General features: G+C 35.2%; 1 protein-coding gene across 1 annotated transcript in view; it reads right to left on the bottom strand.

Moving 5' to 3' along the window:
* Nucleotides 1-25,287, bottom strand: part of CDC42BPA (CDC42 binding protein kinase alpha) — a 217,974-nt gene that overhangs the window by 115,662 nt on the left and 77,025 nt on the right. Inside the window, 2 exon segments of the mRNA XM_015591278.2 lie at nt 1,529-1,729; nt 9,129-9,222. Coding sequence (XP_015446764.1) covers nt 1,529-1,729; nt 9,129-9,222 — 295 coding nt within the window.

Here is a 25,287-nt window from a genome sequence, read left to right as displayed (position 1 = left end):
TAACGGTTATTTTCTTAAAAATACATTTAAAAAATACATGTAGTAAGTGTACACTAGTACAGAGTACTGATACTGAAGGAGATACAGAGATGAATGAGAAAAGACTGTCTCCCTAAAAAACCTTTAATTCATATGTGACTTATACTAGCACAGTAAAAAGAATAAATTAAATGCTAAGATACTTTAAACTGCTGTCAGAATGAAGATAAAAATAGTAGAATGGCTAAATATTTCAACAGAATGTAGCTGATTTATATAAGCCGCAAACTAATGAATAATAAACATTTTTTTTTTTAATGTAAACATGTACCTGACACTCTTGGAAGTGCTTTTAGCTCATTTAATCCTCACAGCAATCATTTAAGGTAGGTAATATTACCCTAATTTTATAGAAGAGGAAACAAAGGCACAGAGTTCTAGCAATTTGCTTAAGGTAACAAAACTAGGAAACAGTAGAGCTGGCATCTGCACTGAAGCTGTCTGACTCCAGATTCTGTACTCTATACAACCACGTTACAGGACAATGATTTCTTTCTGAATTGCTTCACTTGCTTTCTATAACTTCGTAGCTATTTACTATCTTTCAATTCTTCACATCTATTTAGTAGATTATCTTTGCAACCAAGTAGAAGAACATTAACTCTATAAAACATATGTGTGTGTACATATATATAGAGCAACTAATCATAATTGTCACCAAAACAAATTAAAAAGAATAGACTGTCACTCCCTTTACAGGATACTCCTACTCATATTGGAAAATGCTCACAATTTTCTAAGACGGATCAAGCAAAACCTTCCTCTTCTTATTGTAAACAATCTATTTCCATTTCACTTGCTACTACGTGGATTAAAGTTTTACTCGTTCTTGTTCTGCATCTGGATTGTTTCCGACGTTTTGTGATCACAAACACTCCTGGGACAGGTATCCTTGCACACACGCCTTTGTATGACTGAAGATTTCCTTAGAGTAGATTCTACAACTAAAGTTGCTCAATCAAAAGTTCCGAGCATTTAACACCCTGGATGCAAACGCATAAACTTCCTGACAGAAGAGCCCCGTCGATTCATGTCCCTATCGGTAGTGTCCATCTCACTGGATTACTTACAGTACAGTACTATTTTTCTTTTCATCTTTGCCAATTTGACAGGGGAAAAAATATCTTTTCTTAAATTAATTTGCATTTCATTTATCATTACTTAATGCTGAGAATTTTTTAAGCATATCCTAATCACAATTATATTTATACTACAGTAGTAATGATATAAGTTGTTATTCTACTGGGGAGACCATTTAATTTTCTACTTGGTTGCGCCTCTAATAAAATACAGTGTAAGTTTAGAACTAATAATTTAATATATAATTAATGGACTTTGATTATTCATGCTTGTCATGTCCCCAATAGCATAGAATTTAGATTGTTTACTGTTTTTAGAAAATTATTTTCTTTTTAAATATCATATTACTTTACATTAATTATATGTATTGTTTACCACATTAATTTGAAAAACAGTAAAAACTACTAACTTTGTGGTTCATGATTTTTCCATATGTCTCCACCAGAGATTCAGCATAAAACGGCGTTTCTCCGTAAAGCATTTCGTACATACAGACCCCCAAAGACCACCAGTCGCACTCTGGTCCATATCGGCCTTTTCCATCTTCCATGGCTTGAAGGATTTCAGGAGAGATATAATCTGGAGTTCCAACAGCCACTGAGGACTGGACCTGAAGAAGTTCACATTTTTAGTAAAATACATGTTAAAAACAAATAATAATTTTAAATTAAAAATATTTATATTTACTTGGATAGGCGATAGACATTATCTCCTAACTACAACTTTGTCATGACCCGAATTTATTCTCCTCGTACATGTAAATTAAATTTTATATAATCTCCACACTAATATATCTCCAGATTTCATTAACACTGTAGCTGTCACTTAACTGACAACATTTAAGTTAACAAAATGATTTAAACACCACAACAATTAATATCAACAATTGAATATTTAGTTTAGAACATTCCTATTACTGATACTATCTGTACATATAAAAAGCTAGAACTGTGAAAATTTTACAGGTAGTTGGGGAGGGATCCCTAAAAAAAAATTGGCTAATAAAGTCCTAATAGAGAAAACCAGTTGGACCTATAATTTTGGCAAGTTAGATGTAGATTAGAAACGACTGCTAAAAAAGATCCTGGAAACAAATTAAGTCAAAGAAAATTGGTTCCTTATGTGTTTTAAAAGAATGTACCAAAAGATGAACATTCTTAAGGTAGAATAACGGTTAATATTCTAAATTTTCTAGACTACATTAGCATTCTTAATAATCATTAGAATAAATTTTCTCTTTGGCAATACTGAGATTAAGTATTACAAACTCTTAAAAATACTAGATAAAATATAACAACCATTTTTATAAGATATAAATGAACTTAAAAAAAAGAAAAAAATTCACAGGAGCCAGTAATCAATAAATGTTTGAGAACCTGCGATGGTAAGCATTAGAACAGGAATGGGGTTAGGGAATTGCTGGCTTTCATTTTCTAGGTACTTGGATTTTAACATATACATGAGGGCAACTGGATCTTCTGTGAGGTCTGAAATGAGAAGCTGCCCCACGTAATCTTTACCCTAAATGGTATATTGTAATCAGGAAGCCAAATTACAAAACTGCCACTCAGTAGAGAAAGACAAGACGTTTTGTCTCTCTTAAGTGTGGCTGATATGTGAAGAAAAATTCCTCCTCTAGAAATTCATAACCTTAGGTCCCACGGTCCCACCATTTGGGATCCTAATTCACAGCGCTTCTGTCCAGAAGTTCTCAAGCCAAGAAACTGGCAAAAATATTGGCACCAGGTTAGGGGCCCTTAGAAAGCCTGGCATAGAAATTCAAAACTACTCTGGAGGATACATGCTTAAACTTGGCCACATACAATTCTCATGCATAAAAGCCCACTGAAGATGGGCTTTATACAATATATACAATCCGATATATAAACTCAATGAGGAAACATTCCATTATGAGCAAAAGTGAGAAATCCCAACAAACAATACAATTAGAGCCCTAACAATGATCAGTTTGACTTCATGAGATAAATGTTTAAAATTATTAGACATTTAAAAAAATCAAAAACACAAGAAAAAAAGAAATGAAAAAAATCAAATCAAATAGAAGTCCTAGAAGTGAGAGAAAAAAAAAAAAACTAGTCGTTGAAATAAAAAACATAGTAAATAGACGAAACATATGAAAAAGTAAATAAAACCAGACATATTTCTAAGCACCAAAGGCAAAGAAATGAAAAACATTAAAGAATAAAGAGAGATTACCTAGCAAGGAATGACAGACTGACAGTTGAATTATTAATCCTAACATAGTCAGAAAATAGAATTGTTTCTCATAAAGATGAGAAAAATAATTGCCAAAATTATGTTCTCTACCTACCTAAATTATGATACGGAAATGAGGGTTAAATAAAGACATTTTCACACAAAGACAGAGTCTACTACACACTTAGCCCCTTTCAGATAAACGGAAGCACTAAAGGACATACTTCAGGAAACAAGAAATTTAACCCAGATGGAAGAATGTGATACTAGGAGCAATTGTGAACAAAGACACCGGTAAACTTTATAACTTTCACAATCAGTAAAACTGTGAACAAAGATATCAGTAGCGACAAAGAGAAGGAAGGAGGAAGAGGATGAGGAGAAGGGAGGAGGAGGAGCGGAAGGGTGGCAGAGGAGGAGGAAACGATTCTTGAAGACTGAAAAATAAGATGAAACTAAAATACTAGAAAAAAAATAACATGCTACTAAGGGAGAAATTAGGATTAAAGTGTTCTCAGTTTCTTGTTTTTTAAAAAAAATTTTATTTACTTTTTAATTATTATTTTTAATTGTGGTAAAATGCTCATAACATAAAATTTACCATAACCATTTCTAAGTGTACAGTCGCATTAAATATATTTATACTGTTGTGTAACTATCACCACCACTCATCTCTAGAACGCTTTTCATCTTGCAAAACTGAAACTGTACCCATCGAACAATTACCTCCCTTATTCCCCACTCCTCCCAGGCCCTGGCAAGCACCACTGGCCTTTCTATGATTGTGACTACTCTAGATACCTCCTATAAAGTAAAATCATACAATATTTGTCCCTTTGTGTCTGACTTGTATCACTTAGCATAATGTTTTCAAGGTTTATCCACATTATAGTATGAGTCAGAATTTCCTTCCTTTTAAGGCTGAATAATATTCCATTGTATGTATATACCGAATTTTCTTTATCCATTTATCTGTTAATAGACCCTGGGTTGCTTACATTCATGGGCTATTGTGAATAATGCAGCTATTGAAAATGGGCATACAAATATCTCTTTGAGTCTCTGCTTTCAATTCTGTGGAGTATACATACAGAAGTGAAATTTCTGGATCATATAGTAATTCTATTTTTAATTTTTTGAAGAACTGCCATACTGTTTGCCAGAGTGGCTACAGAATTTTACATTCCCATCAACAGTGCACAGGGTTCCAACATTTCTACATCTTTGCCAACACTTGTTACTTTCTATTTGTTTTTTTAAAGACTCGATCTTAATGGGTATGAGGTAGTATTTCATTTTGAGTTTGATTTGCATTTCCATAATGATTAGTGATGTTGAGCATCTTTTCATGTGCTTGTTGGCCATTTGTACATCTTCTTAAAAGATAAACTGGGTTGTTTGTTACTGAGTTGTAAGAGTTCTTTATATGTTCTGGATATTAACACCTCTTATCAGACATATGATTGCAACTATTTTCTCTCATTCCACAGGTGGACTTTACACTAAGATGACTGAGTCCTTTGATGCACAGAACTTTTTAATGGTGATGTAGTCCAACGAATCTATTTTTTCTCTTATTACCTGTTTGTTTAGTGTCATATCCAATAAATCATTGCCAAATCTATGAGAGCCAAAAAAATAAGATGAAACTTTAGTTGGAAAGTCACAAAATTTGGAAAAGGTTAAAATTATGGTCGCTGTCTGGGTAATAAATGACTCACACGAAGTCATATAATCATAAATTTCAACACTGGGAATAAAGAGACTATCCTAAAAGCTTCCAGAGAAGGGAGGGGGTTGTTACAGAAGGATCGAGGATTAGAATAGCATCAGACGTCTCAACAGTAAGTTAGAAGACAACGCAACGCCTTCTAAATTCTAAGAGAAACCTAATTTCAAACTTATAATACCATGTCCGGACAAATTGTCAATCATGTATGAGGGTAGAAATGAAGGCAGTTTTCGGACATGCAAGATTATGAAATATTTACTTCCAATGGAACCTTTCTCAGGCAGCTACCACCAAATCAGGAGACACGGGACCCAGGAAACAGAGGTCCCAACACAGAGAATTCCAAGATGATGAGGAAAGGCTGTCTGAGGACACTAGCTCTGCATCAGCCTACAGGACACTCCAGATTAAAACGGGAGAATGCAAGACTCCACTATGAATATCACCAAAGGGTGAAAGGGAACTGTTAAGTTATTTAATGTGTCTGAGAGAAAATACTAAATTACTTAATGTGTGGCAGAGAATTTGAGGATAACTTGGTGAGTTGCATAAAAACTAAGCAAAGCAAAGTGCTCATTTACTCCAGGGAGAACAAAAAGTATTTCAAGATAAGAAATGTAATAAAATCAACTGCATGGAACAGCTCTGAACTGAACGGGATTTAATGAGAGATTGTATAACTGCATTGGGAATGTACAGAGGAAGTGTATGGGTTGGGTGAGATAGAGATAAGAGATCTGAATCTTCATCCTCTAAGGTAGAAGATAAATAGATAATATCTAAAACTAAATAATCAAGAGAAAACGATAGCACAAATAAGATAACAAGAATATGCAAGTAAATCAAAAGACAGAAGAAAGAAAGATTTTAAGTGTCTGCCTCTAGAAAAAGAGATTTGAAGGTGGGAAGAACTAGATAGAACAAAGGAATGCTTTTTTTTGTGATAAGCCTTCCTTAAATATGTACAGATCACTTTGATAAAAAAAAAAAAAAACCTAAAATGGAAATAAAACAAGTAAAAAGGTTTCTTCATTAAAATTTTCTAAATGGAGGAACAAAATTATTTTGAGATCAGCAATAAAAAACGAATGCCTAGGAAGACACACCAAGATTTCAGGAATAAATTTGATCGGGGAAAACTCATATAGACAGAACTAGGACTCGCTGCATTATGGAACGCACAGAGGTTTGGAAGATGGACAGACTCCGGGAGAGGAGCCTCAGCTTTGGGTCTAAGGGGCTTTCCACATGCAGGACTGGGGAAACACTAGCTCTTCCTCTGGAGTTGTCAATGCAGCCTCTACTTTCTGGAACTGTGGTCCACAACTTCCTGCTGCCACAGCAGCCCTGATTTAATCTGTGTTTTCTCAACTCAGCCAGACTGCCATATTTCTTCCTTCCTTTGTCATATTAGGCACTATCCACTTCCCACTTCATACGGCACACACACAGTTATCCTGGAGCAGTATAATTCCATATGCCCATCTTATACTATGTGACTGCTGTCCTGTCTTTTACTTCTATCCATATCATAAACACCTTACTGCAACATTATTTCTGCTTTTAACAGTCACATGCCTTTTGTGTAAATTTTAAAAGATAAGTCTTTTTTCTTTATCCACTTATCATCTGATATTCTTTATTCTGTAGACCTAAGTATCCAAGTGGTATTATTTCCTTTGGCCTGAAGGACATTCTTTAGAATCCAGGCCTGCTGGAGATAAATCTCTCATCTTTCATTTATCAAAAAATGTCTTTAATTCACCTTTATTTTTGAAAGATATTTTTACTTGGTATACATTCTTGGTTTACAGATTTTTTTCTCCTTTCAGTACTTTAAAGTTATCATTCCATGGTTTCTGATGAGAGGTCTGTCATCATTATTACCATTTTTCTGGAGTATGTAATGTGTTTTTTCTTCTGTTTTCAAATTTTTTCTTTATCTTTAATTTTCAGCAGTTTAATTGTGATGTGGCCAGGTACGGTTCCTTTTATAAGCTTGAAATATGCTAAGATTCTTAGATCTGTGTTTTTCATCACATTTCATCACCCTGATGGTAAGTGTGAGCTATCAAGTCTATAAATTTTTTCTGTTCCTCTCTCACTCTCTTCTCCTTCGAAAATTCCAATTATAGTGATCTTCGAGCCTGTATTTATTTTGCTTCGATCAGTTTCTCTATGTTCTTCAGAATGAAGAATCTCTAATGATCTGTCTTCAAATTCACTGGCTCTTTCCTCTCTCATTTCTATAACTTCCTCCTGTGAATTCTTTATTTCTATTACTGTACTTTTCAAGTTCTAAAAGGTCCATTTGATTTCTTTTTCTGCTAAAATTTCCTATGTGTCTAATCTTTAAGGCTATATTTTCCTTTGCTCCTTTAAACATATTTATGATAGTTCCATTAAGTCTGTCTGCTAAGTCCAACAACTGTGCTACTCAGGTTTCTACTACTTGTATTTTTTAACTCTGCATCACAATCTATATCTGAGCCTCCTTGTTTGTTTGATCTAGTGATATCTGGTTGAATGCTGGTCACTGTCAATAAGACACTGTAGAAAGTATGAATTCTGTTATTTCCCTCTGAAGAATATTAATTCTTGTTTAATTAGATAAAAAAAGATACTGACCTCCTTAATCATGGGTTGGCTCGCAGTTATACTATTTGAGGGCAGATTTACAGAAAGTCTAAAATTCATCTCAAGTCCCTATATTTGGGAGGACCACTCTCAAACTCTATGAATGATTTCATGGCTTGGATTTAGGCTGTTAGACAAGTTTAGAGTAAGTCTTACATTTTATAAAGGTGTTAACTAGCTCTCCGGAGCCAAAATTCCAATGTTCCCTTAGCATTGTTTCTCTACCAACACTGATTTCCAGTAATGTTTTTTAAATGGGTAACATCTATATGGTCTTCGGCATATGTACACCCCAACCTTCATGAGGTGCCCCTCCATGGATATTTTAGGCCCTCTCTCTCTGCACGACTCCCTCCTTCCTAATGTCAAGCCCGCAGATTCCAGCTGCCTCAGCTAACTTGACTCTGATCTATAGGAGAGCTATAGTCTGCTCTGACTCTAGTTTTCTGCATCAGAGTCAGCAAACTGTCCCAATCTTGGGAAACTGTGAAGCGTAACTCATGAATTCACTTCTTGCAGGGATAACAGTCTTGTACTGCCTGTTGCCCACTGCCTGAAAATAGTTGTCTCACATATTGTGCCCAGTTTTACTGTTGTTCATAGTGAGAGGACAATTTGGTATCAATGACTCCCTCCATCACGGCCAGAGACAGAAATCACATAATCTTTTAAAAAAATTTCTCTTTAGAATAAATTTTCAGAAGTCAAATTATTATTCTAAAATAATGTGACATTTTCATGGCTTTTGCAATGTATTATACCAAACTGCTCTTTAAAAAAGTTTCTGCCAATTAAAATGATATATATTTGGACCTCTGCTATACAGCCAGGAAGCTGAAGTAAAAAGAAAACAAAAACAAACAAGGAATAAAATTAGGGCATATAAACTTTTAAGTAAATGAAAGAAAACAACTAAGGGCCTAGAGTTAGCAGAACTAAAGCAAATGGTAACATGAGACTGAATCAACCTAGAGGCCTTTCTAAGAAAAGCATTCATTTTTTTTTTTGAACATTGTCCCTCAGAAAAATTAGACAACTAGAAAGATAAAAGAAATAAAAATAAAGAAGTCTCATTTTTTTTCCATGTGGGATTTATTTTCTTTATCCGTGCAGAAATGTGAAAATATCTCAAGAACAAAAATAAAGTTTACCTAAAGAAGGAACAAACAAGGGTCCCATAAAAGGCATCATGTAGCAATCTTAAGGTCACTGCTATAAGCAGGTGAAATGCATATGACTTTATAGACAAGCTCTATTATGCATAAGTATGCCTGAAAGCATACTTGTGGAAGGGGGTGAAGCACAGAAAGGCAAATGGATAGAGGGATAGATAGATAATATAAACAGATGGTTTCTAAACAGATAAAGAAGACAAGTAGCAAGGAAATGTGAGTAAAATAATTTAAGATTTATCTTTATTTACCGTTCCATCTTCCATCAGCTTCAGACAAGAACCAAAATCTGCTAACCGAATATGTCCATTCATATCCATCAATATATTGTCAGGTTTGATGTCTCTGAAAAAACAAATACATCCCATTTTTATTTAAGAAGAATAAACATAATCGGATATTTGGTGAGATAACATTTTTGTCTGAAAATCTCAACTTCTTTTAAAATTAATACTCTAAGAACATCTATTTGACTACTTTATGGGTTAAAATCCTGGCTCTGATTCATATTAAAACTTCTTAGACACATGTAAATTCAGTCTTCTCCTGGAGATAAAAAGTACTGTGATAATTTTCATTCCAGTTAAATAATCTTAACCATCTTTACATTTGCAAAGATTCCAGTGTGACTATGGTAGGCCTACTTTCTGCATGCAGAGAAGAGCCACAATTACTTGATATCTACAAATCATACGACCTTCTAGTCCATGAAATTGAACAAGGAAAAATATACTTCCTAGATCCTGAATGTAAATGTAAATAAATCCTCAATTACTGCAGATCACGACAAAACAAAGAAGTTGCTTCATAAAGCTGATTTTGGAAGACAACTGCTTAATAGTGATCTATAGTATATAAAGCTATTTCTAGATGGTAAGTCAATGGCTCGTAAGATACCCAAACTTAACTAATAACAAATTAAATCATACCAGTCTTTGTATCTGTTTCTACATTTGAATGATGAAAAGTGCTGCAAACACTGGGAAAATCATACATAAGATGGTTTTCGTAAAGACCCAACAATACAATTTCCAGTCACAATCTGAAGATTATAATTGTCAAAAACTATGAGATTAGACCTTCTCAATTGACTTTACTTTTAGAGGAAGAAAAGAATCTTTTATAAACATTATATATGTAAAAAAAATTCTACAGCCATGTGGTTGATGGGAGTATGGAAAGGTTATCCTAATTTGAATGATGCCACTTAAGGTCTCTACACCTCAGTTTTCCCACTTGTGATATGGGCTAGTGTAAGTACTACCTTAGCTACTGAAGTAACTTCTGTGAGTGTGTCATACGGCACAGGTTGTAAATTAGGACCCACAGGCCAAATCTAGCCTGCTGCCTCTTTGTCAATAAAGTTTTACTGGCCATGGCAATACCCATTCTTTTAAGTATTATGTGTGGCAGCTTTCCTACCACGACAGCAGTTTAGTGTAATACATTCCAAAAGCCAGGAAAATGTGTCATTACTCTAGACCAGTAATTTGACTTTTGAAACTTTATTCTAAAGAGATAAATTTTTTAAAAGATTATATGACTTCTGTCTCTGGCCATGGTGGAGGGAGTCATTGATTTTACAGATTAATCTGAAGAGAAATGATATTCTTACAATACGACTATTCTAATCCATGTATACATTATTACACTTTACCTAGGAGTCTTCTTTTATGTCCTTGAATAATAATGAACTTTTTTCCACAGAGAGCTTACACATCTTTTATTATCTACAGTCTTAGGTACTTCATAGTTTTGTTGCTATTGTGAATAGGATCTTCTTCATAGAAGCATTCTCGTTTTGCTTCCCCTTCAATGAGAATGCTTCTAATGTTTCACCATTATGATCTCTGCTTTAGACTTTCAGTAGAAACTCAAATATTAAGTTAGAACAATTACCTTCAACTCTCGAATTGCTAAAAGTATAAAAAATGTATATTCAATTTTATTGTCATTTTTGGTACTGAGATTATTTTATGGTTTTCTCCTTTAATCTAATGACATAGTATATTAAGCTGATAGGTTTTCTAATGTTGAAACTCTCTAACTTTAAATGAAACTATGTAAAAAGGAAACATTTGCAGTACTCTTTCTGTGAAATGCTCTTTTGCCTATTTTTCTACTATATTGTGGTCTTTTTCTTACAGTTTCAGGAATACTTTACATATTAAGAAGATTGCCCCTTTGCCCGTTATATGAGTCACAAATTCTTTTCCCAGTGAACATCTGTCTTTTGGCTCTGTGTATAAACTTTTCCTCTTATGAAGTCTTTTGTGTGTGTTGAATTTATCAATATTTTCTTCAATGCTTTTGTGAATTTTGACTCATAATTACAAATGCTTTACCCTTGTTGAAATTATAAGGGAATTCTCCCATGTTCCATTCCATAAGAGAACTTTTAAGTTTCACTTTGTACATGTCGACGTTCAGTCCACTTGGAATTCTTCCCCAAATCCCATGGAAGGTATGCCCCAACTTTATTTTCTCCACACACAATTTAGTGACCCTCTGATCTGAGATGCAACCTCTATCACATGTTAATGCATATAAGTATTTGGGTCTATTATTAGACTTTCGATTCATGAAAAATGTAGAAATACGTTTTTAATTATTAAAGACATTTTAATATCTGATAGGGACAGTCTTCTTCACTGTGTACTTATGTATATATGCCTATATATTTTTTAATAAACATATCCCTAAGTAGTCTGTATTTTTAGATACTATGGAATCTCTTCTTCTATATCTTTTTATAATTATTGACTGTTGTTAGATTAGAAACTCTACAAAAACAGGAAATTTTACCAGTTTTGTTCACTACTAGATTCTCAGCACCAGGAAAAAGAGTCTGAATCCAAAGTAGCATGCAGAAAATATTTACTCCATGGATTAGATTACAAAAGCTACTGATATCCTCCTTGAACGTTTTTACCATTTAGGTTAAATCTCTTTGATTTTCCAGGTATAAGTATCATCTATAAATGTGATAATTTTACTACTTTTACACTTCTAATGTTTTCTTTTGCCTCTTTGGCTAGTATCTCCACTACAGTGTAAAATAATATTGGTGACAGTGGACATAGTTGGCATGTCCCGACTTTAGTGATGTTATCTATTAAGCACGATGCTGACTGCTGAGGTATGAGATACACATATATCATGTTTAGGAAGCATACATCTATTCCTATTTTACTGAAAAAGCATCATATTTAGTAAATTCAACAACTCTTCTTGATTAAAAAAATCAACTCCAAAATGTAAATATTATGTCTAAAATTTATATTAAGAAATATCAGCATTAGATACCAGTATATTAAAGATATGGGGTTAAATAATGAAAAAATAGCTTAAGAGTTGAATGTGCCTGCCACTGGAAAGCAGGCATAAGAGGTGTGGAGGAGGGGCTATTTTTCAATATAATCTTTTTGATACTAGTTGCATTTTAATTTATTTAGTATTGTTTAATTAAAATTGATTAAAACCAAAAATACATGTGTATAATGTCTGAGTCATTTAAGAATGTGAAAATATTTTGACTAAGACACCATGATCGTATGCAGTCAGCAATATTTTTCAGTCAATACAGTTAATGGATATCAAGATCATAGACAAAATCAATCACGTTATAATACTAATTGGTCTCTGCTTGTCCAACAGGAAATACAATTATACATTTCACGTACATAATATGTTGCCTGTCGACTCACTCCACATATTCACCCAGTTTATTCCAAGGCTGAAAAAGAAGTCTCTATGTTCCTTAAACTGTCATTATATGAGAAGACAGAAACTCTCCTAACCTCAGGAGGATATGAACGAGCCCCTAGTCATTGGTTGGGTTTGAAAATACTTGTTTTATTTTTGTTCAGGGAACAAAGTACAATGCTAATATGAAGTAGAACTTAAAGAACTCATAGGGAGGAAGATATGATGACTTTTCCATCTAGCTGACGTTAATTGTGACCTAAGTGACTGGGTACAAGTTCATGCACTTTATGACCTCAAAGTGAAATATGTCCCTTCCTTCTCTTTCAACCAAAGACTACGGCTGGACCTTCTGCAATTCCCCTTTTCCTTCAGGACTATCGTTTCCATCTAAATCTAATCTCACTGTGGCCAAAAGAAAAATATCTGGGAGAAAGGATACAAAGCATGATCTGAACTGGGCCTCGCCTATGCAGGGACAGCCCTGGTTCGTTTTGCACTCCAGGTTTTTGAAATGTGGGCAAAGTGAAACAGAGGCCAGAGGTTCAAATGCCCACAAATGTCGGGAGGTGTGGTTGCACCTGCTGACCAACAATCCATCTTATTTCATAAGAATATTCTCACTGGAGTAGAGGATAGAAAGAGATCCTGAGTATAAACTCGGTAGGAAGAGCTAGGACCAAAGAAAAGTAGGTGAGCATCTCCCTATTCTTGTCCCTCTACGAATAACTTCGTCATTGAACTATGATTTTTGCATCTTAAAGGGCTACATAAGAAAAGGTTTAACACTCAGTAAGTGCTTGACAAAACCTTTTTAAATAAAATCGTAGTTATAAAGTTATCCATCATTATTATACCTGCCCAAGAAAATCCAAGTCCTTGTTCTTACATAACCACTGAAATGATCAGATTTTAAAAGGAATTCGAGTGCTTAAAAGATATTGTTAAAAAAAAGTTTGCACCTAAGAAGACTGGGTGCTGTAGGCATAAAAATAAATGAATAAATAAAGTATTCCTTTCCTTTCCTATTGATTACGCAGAAAACATTCTCTTTAAGATAACCTTTTAATTGCCCATACAGTAGAATCTTTTCAAATCTCATAATGATTTCTCTTTGACATTTGACACTGCTGATTATTCTGCCAACTCTACCACTTTCTCCTCTGTTTATTCTGTCAACTAACAGCCATTCTTCTCAGCCTCCTTCACGCCTGTTCTCATTCCAAAAGCATACTTCCCGGCCCCCTAATGCTGTCCTTCCCTAAAATTAGGTTCTTTGCTCTCTTTTCTACCTCAGTGATTTTCTCCTTGGAGGCATCTGTCTTTTCTTAGATTTCAGGTTATATGTTTGCCCTGTGACCTCAGTTCTCTGATGGGTTCAAGAAAAATTATAAATTCTTATTTTTCTTTCAATGGTTGCTCTAGGAATTATGACATGCCTTCTTATTTTTCAGAATCCACATAGAATTAGTGTTGAACTACTTCACCAAAAAAATGTTGTGATCCATATCTACACCCCCTCAAACTTATGCTACGATTGTCACGTCATACATGTTTATTACATCTACATTTGTTATAAACCCCGTAAGGCAATGTTATAACTTTGCTTTTAGCAGCCATATGTTTTGTGAGGACTTTAATAAGAAATAAGCAAGATTTCAATAGTCTTGTATTTATCCAGATATTTACATTTTCAGTGCCTTGAATTCCTTTCTGCAGATCCGAGTTTCCATCTAGTATCATTTCCCTTCGACCTGAAGAACTTCCTGTAGCATTTCGTGTAGTTTGTCTGCTCACAACAAAGTCTTTTATTTTTCATTTACCTAAAAATGTCTTTCGCTCTCATTCTTGAAGGATATTTTTACTGGATGCAGAAATCTTAGTTTAGTCTCTCTTCTGAGAACTCTTCTGTTAATGGAATCTTTGTTCTCTACGTAATGGGTCACTTTTCTCTTGCTGCTTGCAAAATTTACTTGTCTTTGGCTTTCAACAATTATGCTATAATGAACCTTAGCATGGCTTTAGTCATATTCATCCTCTTTGGTGTTTACTGAGCATCTCAAATACATAGATTTATGTCTTTCATCAAATTTTACAAATTTGGGGCCATTATTTCTTCAGGGTTTTTTTGGGGGCCCAATCTCTCTCTTCTTCCTCTGGATCTCAAAATACATGTGTATAACACCTTTTGAAATTATCCAATTATCTAAACTAATAAATTATTATTTTAATCTTTTCTTGTGTTCTTCGTCCTCAGTAATTATCTATCTATTTCATTTCCAAGTCTTTATTCTGTCATCTCCACAAAAGCTGTCAAGCATATCCACTGAAAATTTTCATTTCGGATACTGTATTTGTCATTTCTTGAATTTCCATGGTTTTTTCTTTCTTTTTTTTTTTTTTTAGTCTCTTTCTCTGCTGAGATTTCTTATCTTTTCCTTTATCGTAAGCAATTTCAATTTTACTTCATTGAGCATTGCTACAATGGCCGCTTGAAAATCCTGTCCACTAGTGTCTACATTTGGGTCATTTCAAAAATTGTTTCAGTTGATTTTCTCTTGAAAATCAGTTCCTTTTTCCTGTTTCTTTGTACAATGGATAATTTTGAATGGTACCCTGAACACGATGAATGTTGAGATCCTGGATTCTTTTATTTTTCTCCAATTAGAGTTTTTTCTTTTATCTGTTGATTCATCTCACTTAAGCTGCAAACTCTGGTTCTTGGGCAGCAATTCTGGTCTCAGTTCGTATCTTTTGTCTTTAGTTGAGCAGCTTTGAAAGAATGTGTGTTTCAGGGGCCAACAAGACCTGAAGAGAGACAGATTTTGGATCTCCTCTCTTGCGAACAGTTCTCAGAATTCACTTTTCTGATTCTACAGGCCACAAAGACCGCACCAAGGCCCATGCCACGCTGCACATCATGTGGTCTTCACGCAGCCCCAAGATAAAGCTGCAAAAATGAAAACCTCATTTCGTGTACCTCGCCTTGTCCAAACGTGTACTTCCAATCAGGTTCTGCCTCCTTCAGTTCACTCTCTAGCGCGTTAAGATGCTGGGTTTCGTGTTATGTACAGATGTTATCGTTGTTTTCTGCAAGGGCCTTGGTCCAGAAAGTTCTTACTCAGTCACTACCCTTCCTTGTATATTTAAATCACTATAATTTGAGTTTTCTAGGCAAAATCACAATAATTACATCTTTAATAAATCTTTGCCAATTAATCTTTTAAAAACTGGAAATGTATATATTTTCATATATTAGTCTTACATTTTAAAGGTGAAGTTCATCCTTCAATTTGGAATGAAGTTCAACTTCATCTAAATATTTTCTAATATGTTTTCCTTTTACTTCTATAAAAAACAAAGATAAACTGCAACTAAGTGACAATAATGCATCAAGAAGAAGTTTATGTAGGTATGTTTTTATTATTGTACTCACTTAAAAAAATTTTTTTTTTTTAGTTTTTCTAAGAGTTAGCCAACCCTATGTCTAACTAAGGCACCTTGGACCTTTAAGCTCCATAATGTGACAGACTATATTTTTCAAAAATTGCCCCTCCTGGGACTGGGAGTGTACGTGCCCTCTGCTAAGCTGAGCAGGCTTTTGTGACGGTCTCAACAAACCAAGTATGGAGAAGTGAGGCCATAAGACTTCCAAGGAACAGTCAGAAAAATGCCACGCAACTCTGCTTTGTTATCTCGGGACATTTGCTCTTGGAACCTTATCATCATGTTGCTAAGAAACTCAAACAGCCCATAGAGAGGCCCATGTGAAAAGGACAAAGGCCCCGGGCTGAGAGCTCTGGCTGAACTCCCAGCCCGTGAGCCACACTAACTGGCTCGCTATGTGAGTGAGCCATCTTGAGAGTGCATCTTCCAACCTCAGGTGAGTCACTATGACTCATACTAAATAGCAGAGCAACAGCAGTCCCTGCCTAGTCTTGCCCAAATTATACACTCATGAGCAAAAAGGTGACCACTGTTTTATGTTAGTTACTCTCTTTCCAGGTCTATGGTAGACATGGAGACATGCTGCCTTCTCCCTCAATGGAGGGCTTTGCCTGATATCAGCAGACAGCTCCCAACCATCAGCTCATTCAAAGCTGCAGAAAGCCTCTTCCCCAAAAGGCCTGACTTTCTTGGGCAGCGCATGTCCACTGAATGACTGATACAGAAATACAGACTTGGCCATTTCAACTATAAGAGCAACAGTTCTGATGGGCCAAGTTCTCCAGAACTCCTAGTGGGGCTGGCTGAGGCTTTGGCTGGCAGTGTAATCTAATTTCTTCTCTCTGCCTAATCCTATTTCCTCTGACTCCCTTCCACAGATGTTAACCCCTAATACACCTTGCATTATACATTCTGTCTCTACGCCTGCTTCTGGAAAACACATGTTACAGGGCAATGGATAAATGGAACAATGGGCCAGCAAATTCCATTTTCTGATATAAGAAGCAAAACAACATCTGGCACTCAGAACCATAAGGTGGCAGCCAGCCAGCGAGATACCAGGCATTGTCGGCAAAGGGAGTGAAAGGGAAATTCAGGCAAAATATTCATTCTAACCTTGACAATCAAGGAAAACAGAGAAAGAGATAGGAATGTTTAGAAGAGATAAAATCTCTACATTATCAGTATAAAATCATTACCCAGGTTTCTTTCTAACTTGAATATGAATCATATCAATTATCATGAAAGTTTCTGAAATCAGTAACTTTCCTTGTCCCCAAGCAAAAGCAAATTACATTTAACTTAAATGGAACAGTATAATTTTAAAACTTTAAGTCAAAATTAATATTTATAGTGATATATTTTTTTATTTATAACATTAAGGGAAAAAAAGCTATTCCAAAACAATATTGAAAGGGCAATATTTTGTAGGTTATTTTTATTACATCACTAAAACATCAGTACCAGAGCCTGATCACTACTAATATTATGCCTAGAATAGTAAAATGTGGCTATAACAATATTAAACTTTAAAGCAGTTTTCAACTCTGCCTGGACATCAAAATCAATTAGATAGGTTACTTAATTACATGAACCTCGGTCCCAGTCCAGACGCCACACATCGGAACTCTGCACAGGGACCGGTCACTGAGAATTACTCACTTAGGACGTGTATTTCTCCTTCCCATCAACATCGTGTCGATGTTTCCCACTTAGTTCCCTTTTCAACATTTATATGAGGTGGAGAGTAGGCTGCTTTTATTTTCTGGTCTTCCTAATCTTCTCCTTTATATACTTATTAGAAGAAAATCAGCATATTGTATTATAATATTATAACTGATCTGTTTACTAGAATTGCCTCAATTTTGTCAAAGAAATGCTATATCAGTGATAAGAAAAAGGAAATTCGCACTGGTAAAACTATGTCATAAATTGCCTTTTTGTCAGTCATACACTATAATTCTTAATGGGAACATGAATTTGAGGCTTACCTTACAACTGAGAAAACAGTTACTCATAAAATTCTGTCAGCAAACTTCTCAAACTTATCTTTCCCATTGCACAGTGAAAATATTATTTAATAATTCTATGAAAATAATTAAAAAACTAATAAAAACTAACACAATTCTGGTTACTATAAAATTATGGAGGAGACAAGACACGGGAAAGAGACTGTGGAAAAGAAATGAGCGGAGAGTTGGGCATAACAAAAGAGATTAAACTGCTACCCACTGTCACTGAAAGAAAAAGTCCTATCGTACGATAATTGGGAGAAAATGGGTAAAGGGCATATGAGACCTCTTTGTACTATCTGTAATTTCTTGTCAATCTATAATTATTTCAAAATAAAAATCCTTTATTTCAAGCAAAAAAAATTATCTTGAGCAAATTTATATTTATGCTCATTATCTAATTACATATTAACATAACCTATTATAAATATTTACATTTCTATCAATAATATATCACTAAAAAAACCCTAAAACTGTCTGTCAAGAGTATCTTATTTGAGAACTAATCATTGCTAAGTATAGTGTTTTGTAAGAGACACTAAAAAGCAAAGAATTTTCATCTGTGGACCTCCTATGACTTCGTCTCTCCCAGCCCGGTTGTTTTGCACATTCTCCTTTGTCCGTATCAGCCCCTACTACTCTGAATAAATCCCACCTGGCCAACCACCAGCTGCTAAACAGCAAGAAAAATTGCTTCCTCTTCTGAGAACTGCCTTTGACTGACTAACTATTCCCTCCAGCTGACTTGTCCTGCTCAAGCTCTATAAAAACTGCCTTTTATTCCTAAGGTAATGTCCCTGTCAGCTTGGGCTGCCATAACAAATACCAAAGACTGGGTGGCCTGAGCAACAGAAATTTACTTTCTCACAATTCTAGATTCTTGAAAGTCCGAGATCAATGTCCAGAAGAGTTTGGCTTATAGTGAGGTCTCTCTTCCTGACTTGCAGGCTGCCTTTTAGCTGTGTCCTCACATGGCCTTTCCTTATTGTATGCACATGGAGACAGAGCACACTCTCTGGTATCTCCTTTTATAAGGGCACTAATCCCATCAGGAGGGGTCCACCCTCATGACCTCATCTAGCCCTAATAACTTCCCGAAGACACACTGGGATCAAGGGCTTCGACATAAGAATTTTGGAGCAACACATACCGTCAGACAATAACAAGTAGAATATTCATTGAAACTTTATGTCTTAGCACTCTGAATAAAGCATTAATTATATTTAGCACTTATCTCACTGATTTTCTTCTATAGTTTCTATTAATTAAGTCAACTAACAACTGAATATTCACTATGTACCACAGATAGTGCTTTGTGCTGGGGTTACCGAATACCTGTCTGAGATTCACCGAGACGTTTCTACCGCTTAAACTGAATGATGAGAAACTTTTCCCACTCCACAGAAGGCAAAAAATAAATTAATGGGTAAAAACTGTCAATTTATAAAAATACTATATAATTATTTATATAAGAAATGCTAACAGATAATCACAAATAATTAAATAGATTTTTCTTTGTAGTTAATATGTGGCTTCATAAAATAATTTTTATACTGCATATGGACATAGCTATATTTATTGATAATATAATTATTTCTACTTCACATAATTGAATAAGATATACTGACAAATCATGGTGTTCCAAAAAATACATTTAACATCCACCAGAACTCACATACTCTGTGTTAGATACCACGAAGCCAAGAGTGAGACCATTTTAACTAAATACAAGCATGTTCTGTTTGATGATGAAATCAGCCACCGACTTACAATATGTATTTTTAATTCTGAAGTTTCTTCAACTAATTCTCAAACAGATGGTACTAACATATCAATATGACATTATTTCAAAATGTATTTATGTGCTGTTATGTTATCCAGGCACACTTGTCTTTATTGAAATCAACTTGTTTCAAAATTTATACACTTGACCTTTTTTTTGATAAAATCAATTTCATGCTGCAAAAAGTGATAACAACTCGAAACAAATAGTTCAAGCTATTTCATTCAGTGACGGCCATATTCTCACTGATACTGTTGCTGTGTCCATTGCATAAATGCTATATTAAATGGAGATGCCCAAATATGGTTATTTTGCTGTAAGAAAGCCTTGACTAAAGACCTGTGTAGCGAAGAACTAGTCTTACCCAGTGAGAGGTCTGGCCTTGGCCCTAGCTGGGAGGTGATCTCTAGCCTCCCAAAATATCATGCCTGATAAGAGTGTCCCTGTTTGCTAAGGGCTTTAGCCACCAGGCAGTCTAACAATGTGATTTATAAGGGTTGTAATTTATTCGGGGCACGTGGTATCAGTTTTACTTCCGAAAGAGACTGGAAACTAAAGGTAAAATTCCAACCCCTGGGAAGGGCTAGAGACTAAAGGTCAGTCCAGCATGCAATATGTTCAGACCGCCCTCAACCCCTGCAAAAAAAAAAAAAACACTTTGGAAACCAAAGGCTCACGTGTGCTTCCCTGGTTAGCAATACTCCATGCTGCTGTCACACATGGATGCGCTTAGTACTTCTCCTGAGTACACCAGGTACCCGCTACGCGCTTCTTTTCTTGGCTGATTTTAATCTGTACCCTTTCCATGTCGTGAACTATGACCGTAAGTGCAAACAGAATAGCTATCAGTGAGTTCCGTGAGTCCTTGCAAATGATCAGAACTGAGGGTGGTTCTGGGAACCCCGCAAACCTGCAATGGATGTCAGAAGTAAGGGTGGTCTTTGGGGACCATTCTCTCTGTCTTTGAAGGTAGCCCAAATCCCACGCTGTTATTGAAATACCACATGTGCTGTAATGTAATAACTATCTCTACATAAAATGATTCAAATAACAGTGTACACCCTGAGTTCATTTATAGCTAACAATTTTTAACTATAACAGTACCTATTCTTTAGTAATTTCAGGATATTATACAAATACCTCCTCCATTAGCAGTATGAAAAAATTCCGATTTTGAAATGTGACTCCAGCCTCAAAATGCTTCTATGTCATTGTGAAAGTATAAAGATTTTACATATTCTGAGAAGATAACTGTCCAACCAGGCCACAAATCCAATCTGAAAGTGATGAAATTGACCTGAGGCCCTTGTGGAGGCCCAGCACATACCTATCTTTCATAAAATTCTTATGGGGTAAGGGATGCAAAACTATTTAGAACTGAATTCCGCAGTATTTCCCTCAATAAATTCTATTAAAATAGATATGATCCATTTTCTACGATGCATCAGCACACTTTAGAGTTATTCATGTTATATAAAACATTAATAACATTAAGTAGGTGAAGCTAATAAAAACTAATCACAAATCTTGAAGATGAAATAAATTGCAGTGGGGAAAAATAGGAGTTATGGAGAAATCCATGAATAAGTGACTTGTTTTCAGGTTTTCAGTTTTTATTTTTGAACTGGGGTAAGGAGAGATTACTTCAAAAACTACATTCCATCCCAAGAATTTATTCAAGCCAGTATTTAACTTTAAAACAAACACAGCAAAGCACACATTTGCCATTAAGTTCCATGAAACCAGCTTAATTTGCCCTGAAAAAGAGATTCTATTCAACCAACAGCTGGTGTGCCTGAGCCCTTAGGATCTTAGTCTCATTTGAAATTTGGACATTTTCACATGAATCAACTATTCCAGAAAAAGAAGTAAAGATAAGCATGGAAACTATGAAAACAGAACTCAACAGTATCTGCTCATTAGCTATTTCATCCTGGTTTAGGTTCTTTACTTTTAGGTTCTTTCTTTAGTCCTCCACAGATTTTGCTGCCGTTTCATTGTATGTGTTCTTAAATTATTTAAATCCATTATGGAATGAGGTGATAAAGAAAGAAATGAATGAAAAGATAAATAATTTATGAGAAAAAAAATCCACTGGACACCATGCAATAGTAACTGATATAACCGATTTTGAGGCTTATGTAAGATTATGGTCTAAATACCAGAGGCAATGGCAACTGTTCCTAAAATATGATTTGACAACGAGAATGCTACATGGCAGCTGCCTATTTAGTCACATCCAGTAGGAAAAGCTTTAAACAACCACAAAGTTCCAGGTCTAGATGAAGAAAATCTCCAGAGAGATGTAAAATATATCCACTGAGGAAAACATTAGTCTCTGCCTCTAGATAACAGTATCCTATACTTTAACAAGGCATGCGATAAATTACCAAGTAACCATTTATGACGTGTATTGTTCGTATGAGTTCACCTCATCACTCGTTACCATCCTCAGGGATGCGATGTGCCTTGAAGAGAGGGCCTATATTCCAACAATGTGTTGAGCATTCAGCGAACGCTTTAAATATAAAATGTGTGTCTTTCACCTTTATAAAATCATTCTTTAGTTGTTTCTTTGATAATTTCATCCTCTGCATTTTCTCTGTCCTTCTATTCTGGAATTCCTATTATTTACATGTTTACGCTCTGAATGATTCTATAGTTTTCTCCACTTTCCTTTCTAGCATTCCAGCTTTTTGACTTTTTTCTCCTATTTTTGAGAGCATTTCTTCAACTTTACCTTCCAACTCTTTTACTGATTTTTTTTCTTAATCTACTATCATAGTTTTCATTTCAAAAGCTTTTTCCCCGGATATCCCTTTCTGGTAGCATAAGTTTTTTATACATGTCATACATTCTCTTATCTCTCAGACAATATTAATGATCATTTAGGGAAGAAGGATTTTCCTTTTATTAAGTATTGTTTCCCCCAAATTTCTTCTCTTCCACTTGTACAGACTGGTCTTGGACATTCATGTTAAAGGGTGTCGCAGACCCTTGGCTACTTCTTTGCATTCAGTAGCAAGGTGCTAAAAAGCCGATGAGATGCTCGGTATGGCAGGGTGATCCGGCTTAGCTGTTTCATTGGCAGAATATCCCAATTTCAGTATGGCAGATGTTTTCATCTGGTCCGTTAAGAATCTCTCAGAAAAGAATATTCTCCCATGTGGGGGGCAAAGCCTGGCTGTTATCATCCTTGCAGCCCAGTAGGAGAGAGGGGCTGAGAAGTAGTCTCAATATTTTCAAAGCCCCACCATTAAAGCCTTCTCCTATGAGCTAAATGTGATACTGTTATAACAAAAGCAGATATTCTAGCCTCGGTCTGACTGGGATTTTAATCGGGCTATGCTACTTACTGACTCCTGTCTCTAAGGCTGGGTTTCCTCATCCATGATAAAATTCAGAATAATATAGGTAAAGTCCATAGCACATAACAAGAGTTAAATAACAATTAGAAATGACCGTGAGAATTAAGCTTATTATTCATTTCTCTAAGTTCACTGTAATTTGCTTGTATAATTCATTTAGCAATTCACAACCCGAACTCACTCCATCTCTTATACTTTTGCTCTAAATGATTATTTAACTTACATTATTTTAATTTTTATTTATGTCTTATGTTTTGTGTCCCCAGACTTCAAAATCAGGACTATATGCCATATTTACTTACTTAAAATTTCACATAGTTTACTACAACACTATTTACAAAAGAAGATTCAATAAATATTTCCTCAGTAAAGCACTTGCTGAAAACAATCTATCCAGAAAATGGGAACCATGTTTTAAGAAATGCATCAACCAACAGAATACATCCATTGAAGAGTAAAGGGAGAAACAAGGAAGGAGGAAGAAGAGGCAAGGGAGTGGGCTCAGCGTGCGTGCGTGCGTGCGTGTGTGTGTGTGAGACAGAGAAGAGAGAGAGACAGAGAAGAGAGAATGCATATGTAAAGTCTGATAACAGAAAACTTTAGATGTTGAGATGTTTAACCTATAGAAGAGATGACCTCAGAAGGCATGATAACTGGAAGATAAGTTATATTACTATTATAAGTGGCTCTGAAGGCAAAACTAGGATCAATGATTAGGAGAACAAGAAATTCAGCTTAATATAACGTAAAATTCTATAGTACTATTGCTGTCCAACCTAATGGAATAAACAGGTTCATTTAACATTAAGTACCTTGTAAAATTAAAGGTGCTTAAGCAGAGCTCAGGTCTGAGACGGTTCTTAATCCACATCAGTATCAGAAAGACAGACGTTATGAGGAATGCTATGTTGAGAAGAATTATAAGACTGTACATATGATCAGTGGGAAAGGGTCCTGTGATGAGTTATGAATATTTGTCACAAGCCTCGCAGAAGGAAGAGTAACACAAAGACCTCATATTTATTATCTCTTATCTAGCTAAATTATTTTCAGAAGTGATCGTTCCTTGTTGAGAATTTAGATATGAACTGGGTAAAGTTTCTTTAAACTCCATGAGTCTAAGACTAATATTTTTTACGTGTTTTATGAAATAATATTTTTAAGTAGTTTTAAATGGCTGTCTTTAATTGGATTTGGATTACTGTTTAAGCAACAAAAAAGCACTTTGCTTTCACATCCTATAATTCATTCTTGAGACCAAAACACCATCTTAAAAACTGCATTGTGCTTTACAATTTTCAAAGTATGTTCGTGTTTTTATTTTCAATAAAATTTGTGACTATCACATATTAACAGAGAAAAAGCATATGAACAGACAAAAGCCAATCTGAGATCTCATAAATACAAAACTTTTAATCAAAATATTCTACCTTTAATAATGTCCTAGAACTCCATCTCTAATTAAATCAATCGGCGTAAGGTGCCCACACTTTAAAGGAAAACACACTGTAGCAGAAAGTCTCTTCTTCCTGCACTGTAGTTCTGCACAGAGATTACTCTCATCACCCACAGCTTAAAAAGAAACAGTCGCTGCTGTCTTAGAGCAGAAGTTCTCAAAGCGTGGTCGGTAGGCCAGCAGCCGCAGCGCCTGGGGTCAACAACTCTGGGGCTGACCCAACAATCTGGGTTTGAACAATCCTCCACGTGATTCTGATGCACACTCAAGTCTGCAAACCGCTGTCTTAGAAAATGGTCCCATTTCGCCCTAAGAAGGCAGCACCCTTCCTCCACTTCTCCCCGTCTCCTTACTCCTTCTTGCGGCTTACACGACCCAAATCCTTCTCATTTAAATAATGCACCAGTGACGCTGCGATCATTTCCTACTTTCCTTCCTTTTAAAATGTAAGATTGCCTTTTAGGCCATCTAATACATTTAAAATTTTTTGATTGCACATAATTATGGGCTGTTCAGAAATTTTTAATCTGCGTGAACAGTTATAAGAACAAGCCTGTATAAAAATCATTTTGTAAATTAGCCCACTTTTTTCTTTTCATTCCATCGTAAACTGCATGCAATATAACACACATTGTAGGG

The sequence above is a fragment of the Pteropus alecto genome, unplaced genomic scaffold (assembly GCF_000325575.1).
Source record: "Pteropus alecto unplaced genomic scaffold, ASM32557v1 scaffold115, whole genome shotgun sequence".
Classification (NCBI taxonomy): domain Eukaryota; kingdom Metazoa; phylum Chordata; class Mammalia; order Chiroptera; family Pteropodidae; genus Pteropus; species Pteropus alecto.
Note: the sequence above shows the minus strand (reverse complement) of the source record. Positions and strands in the feature narration are given on the sequence as shown.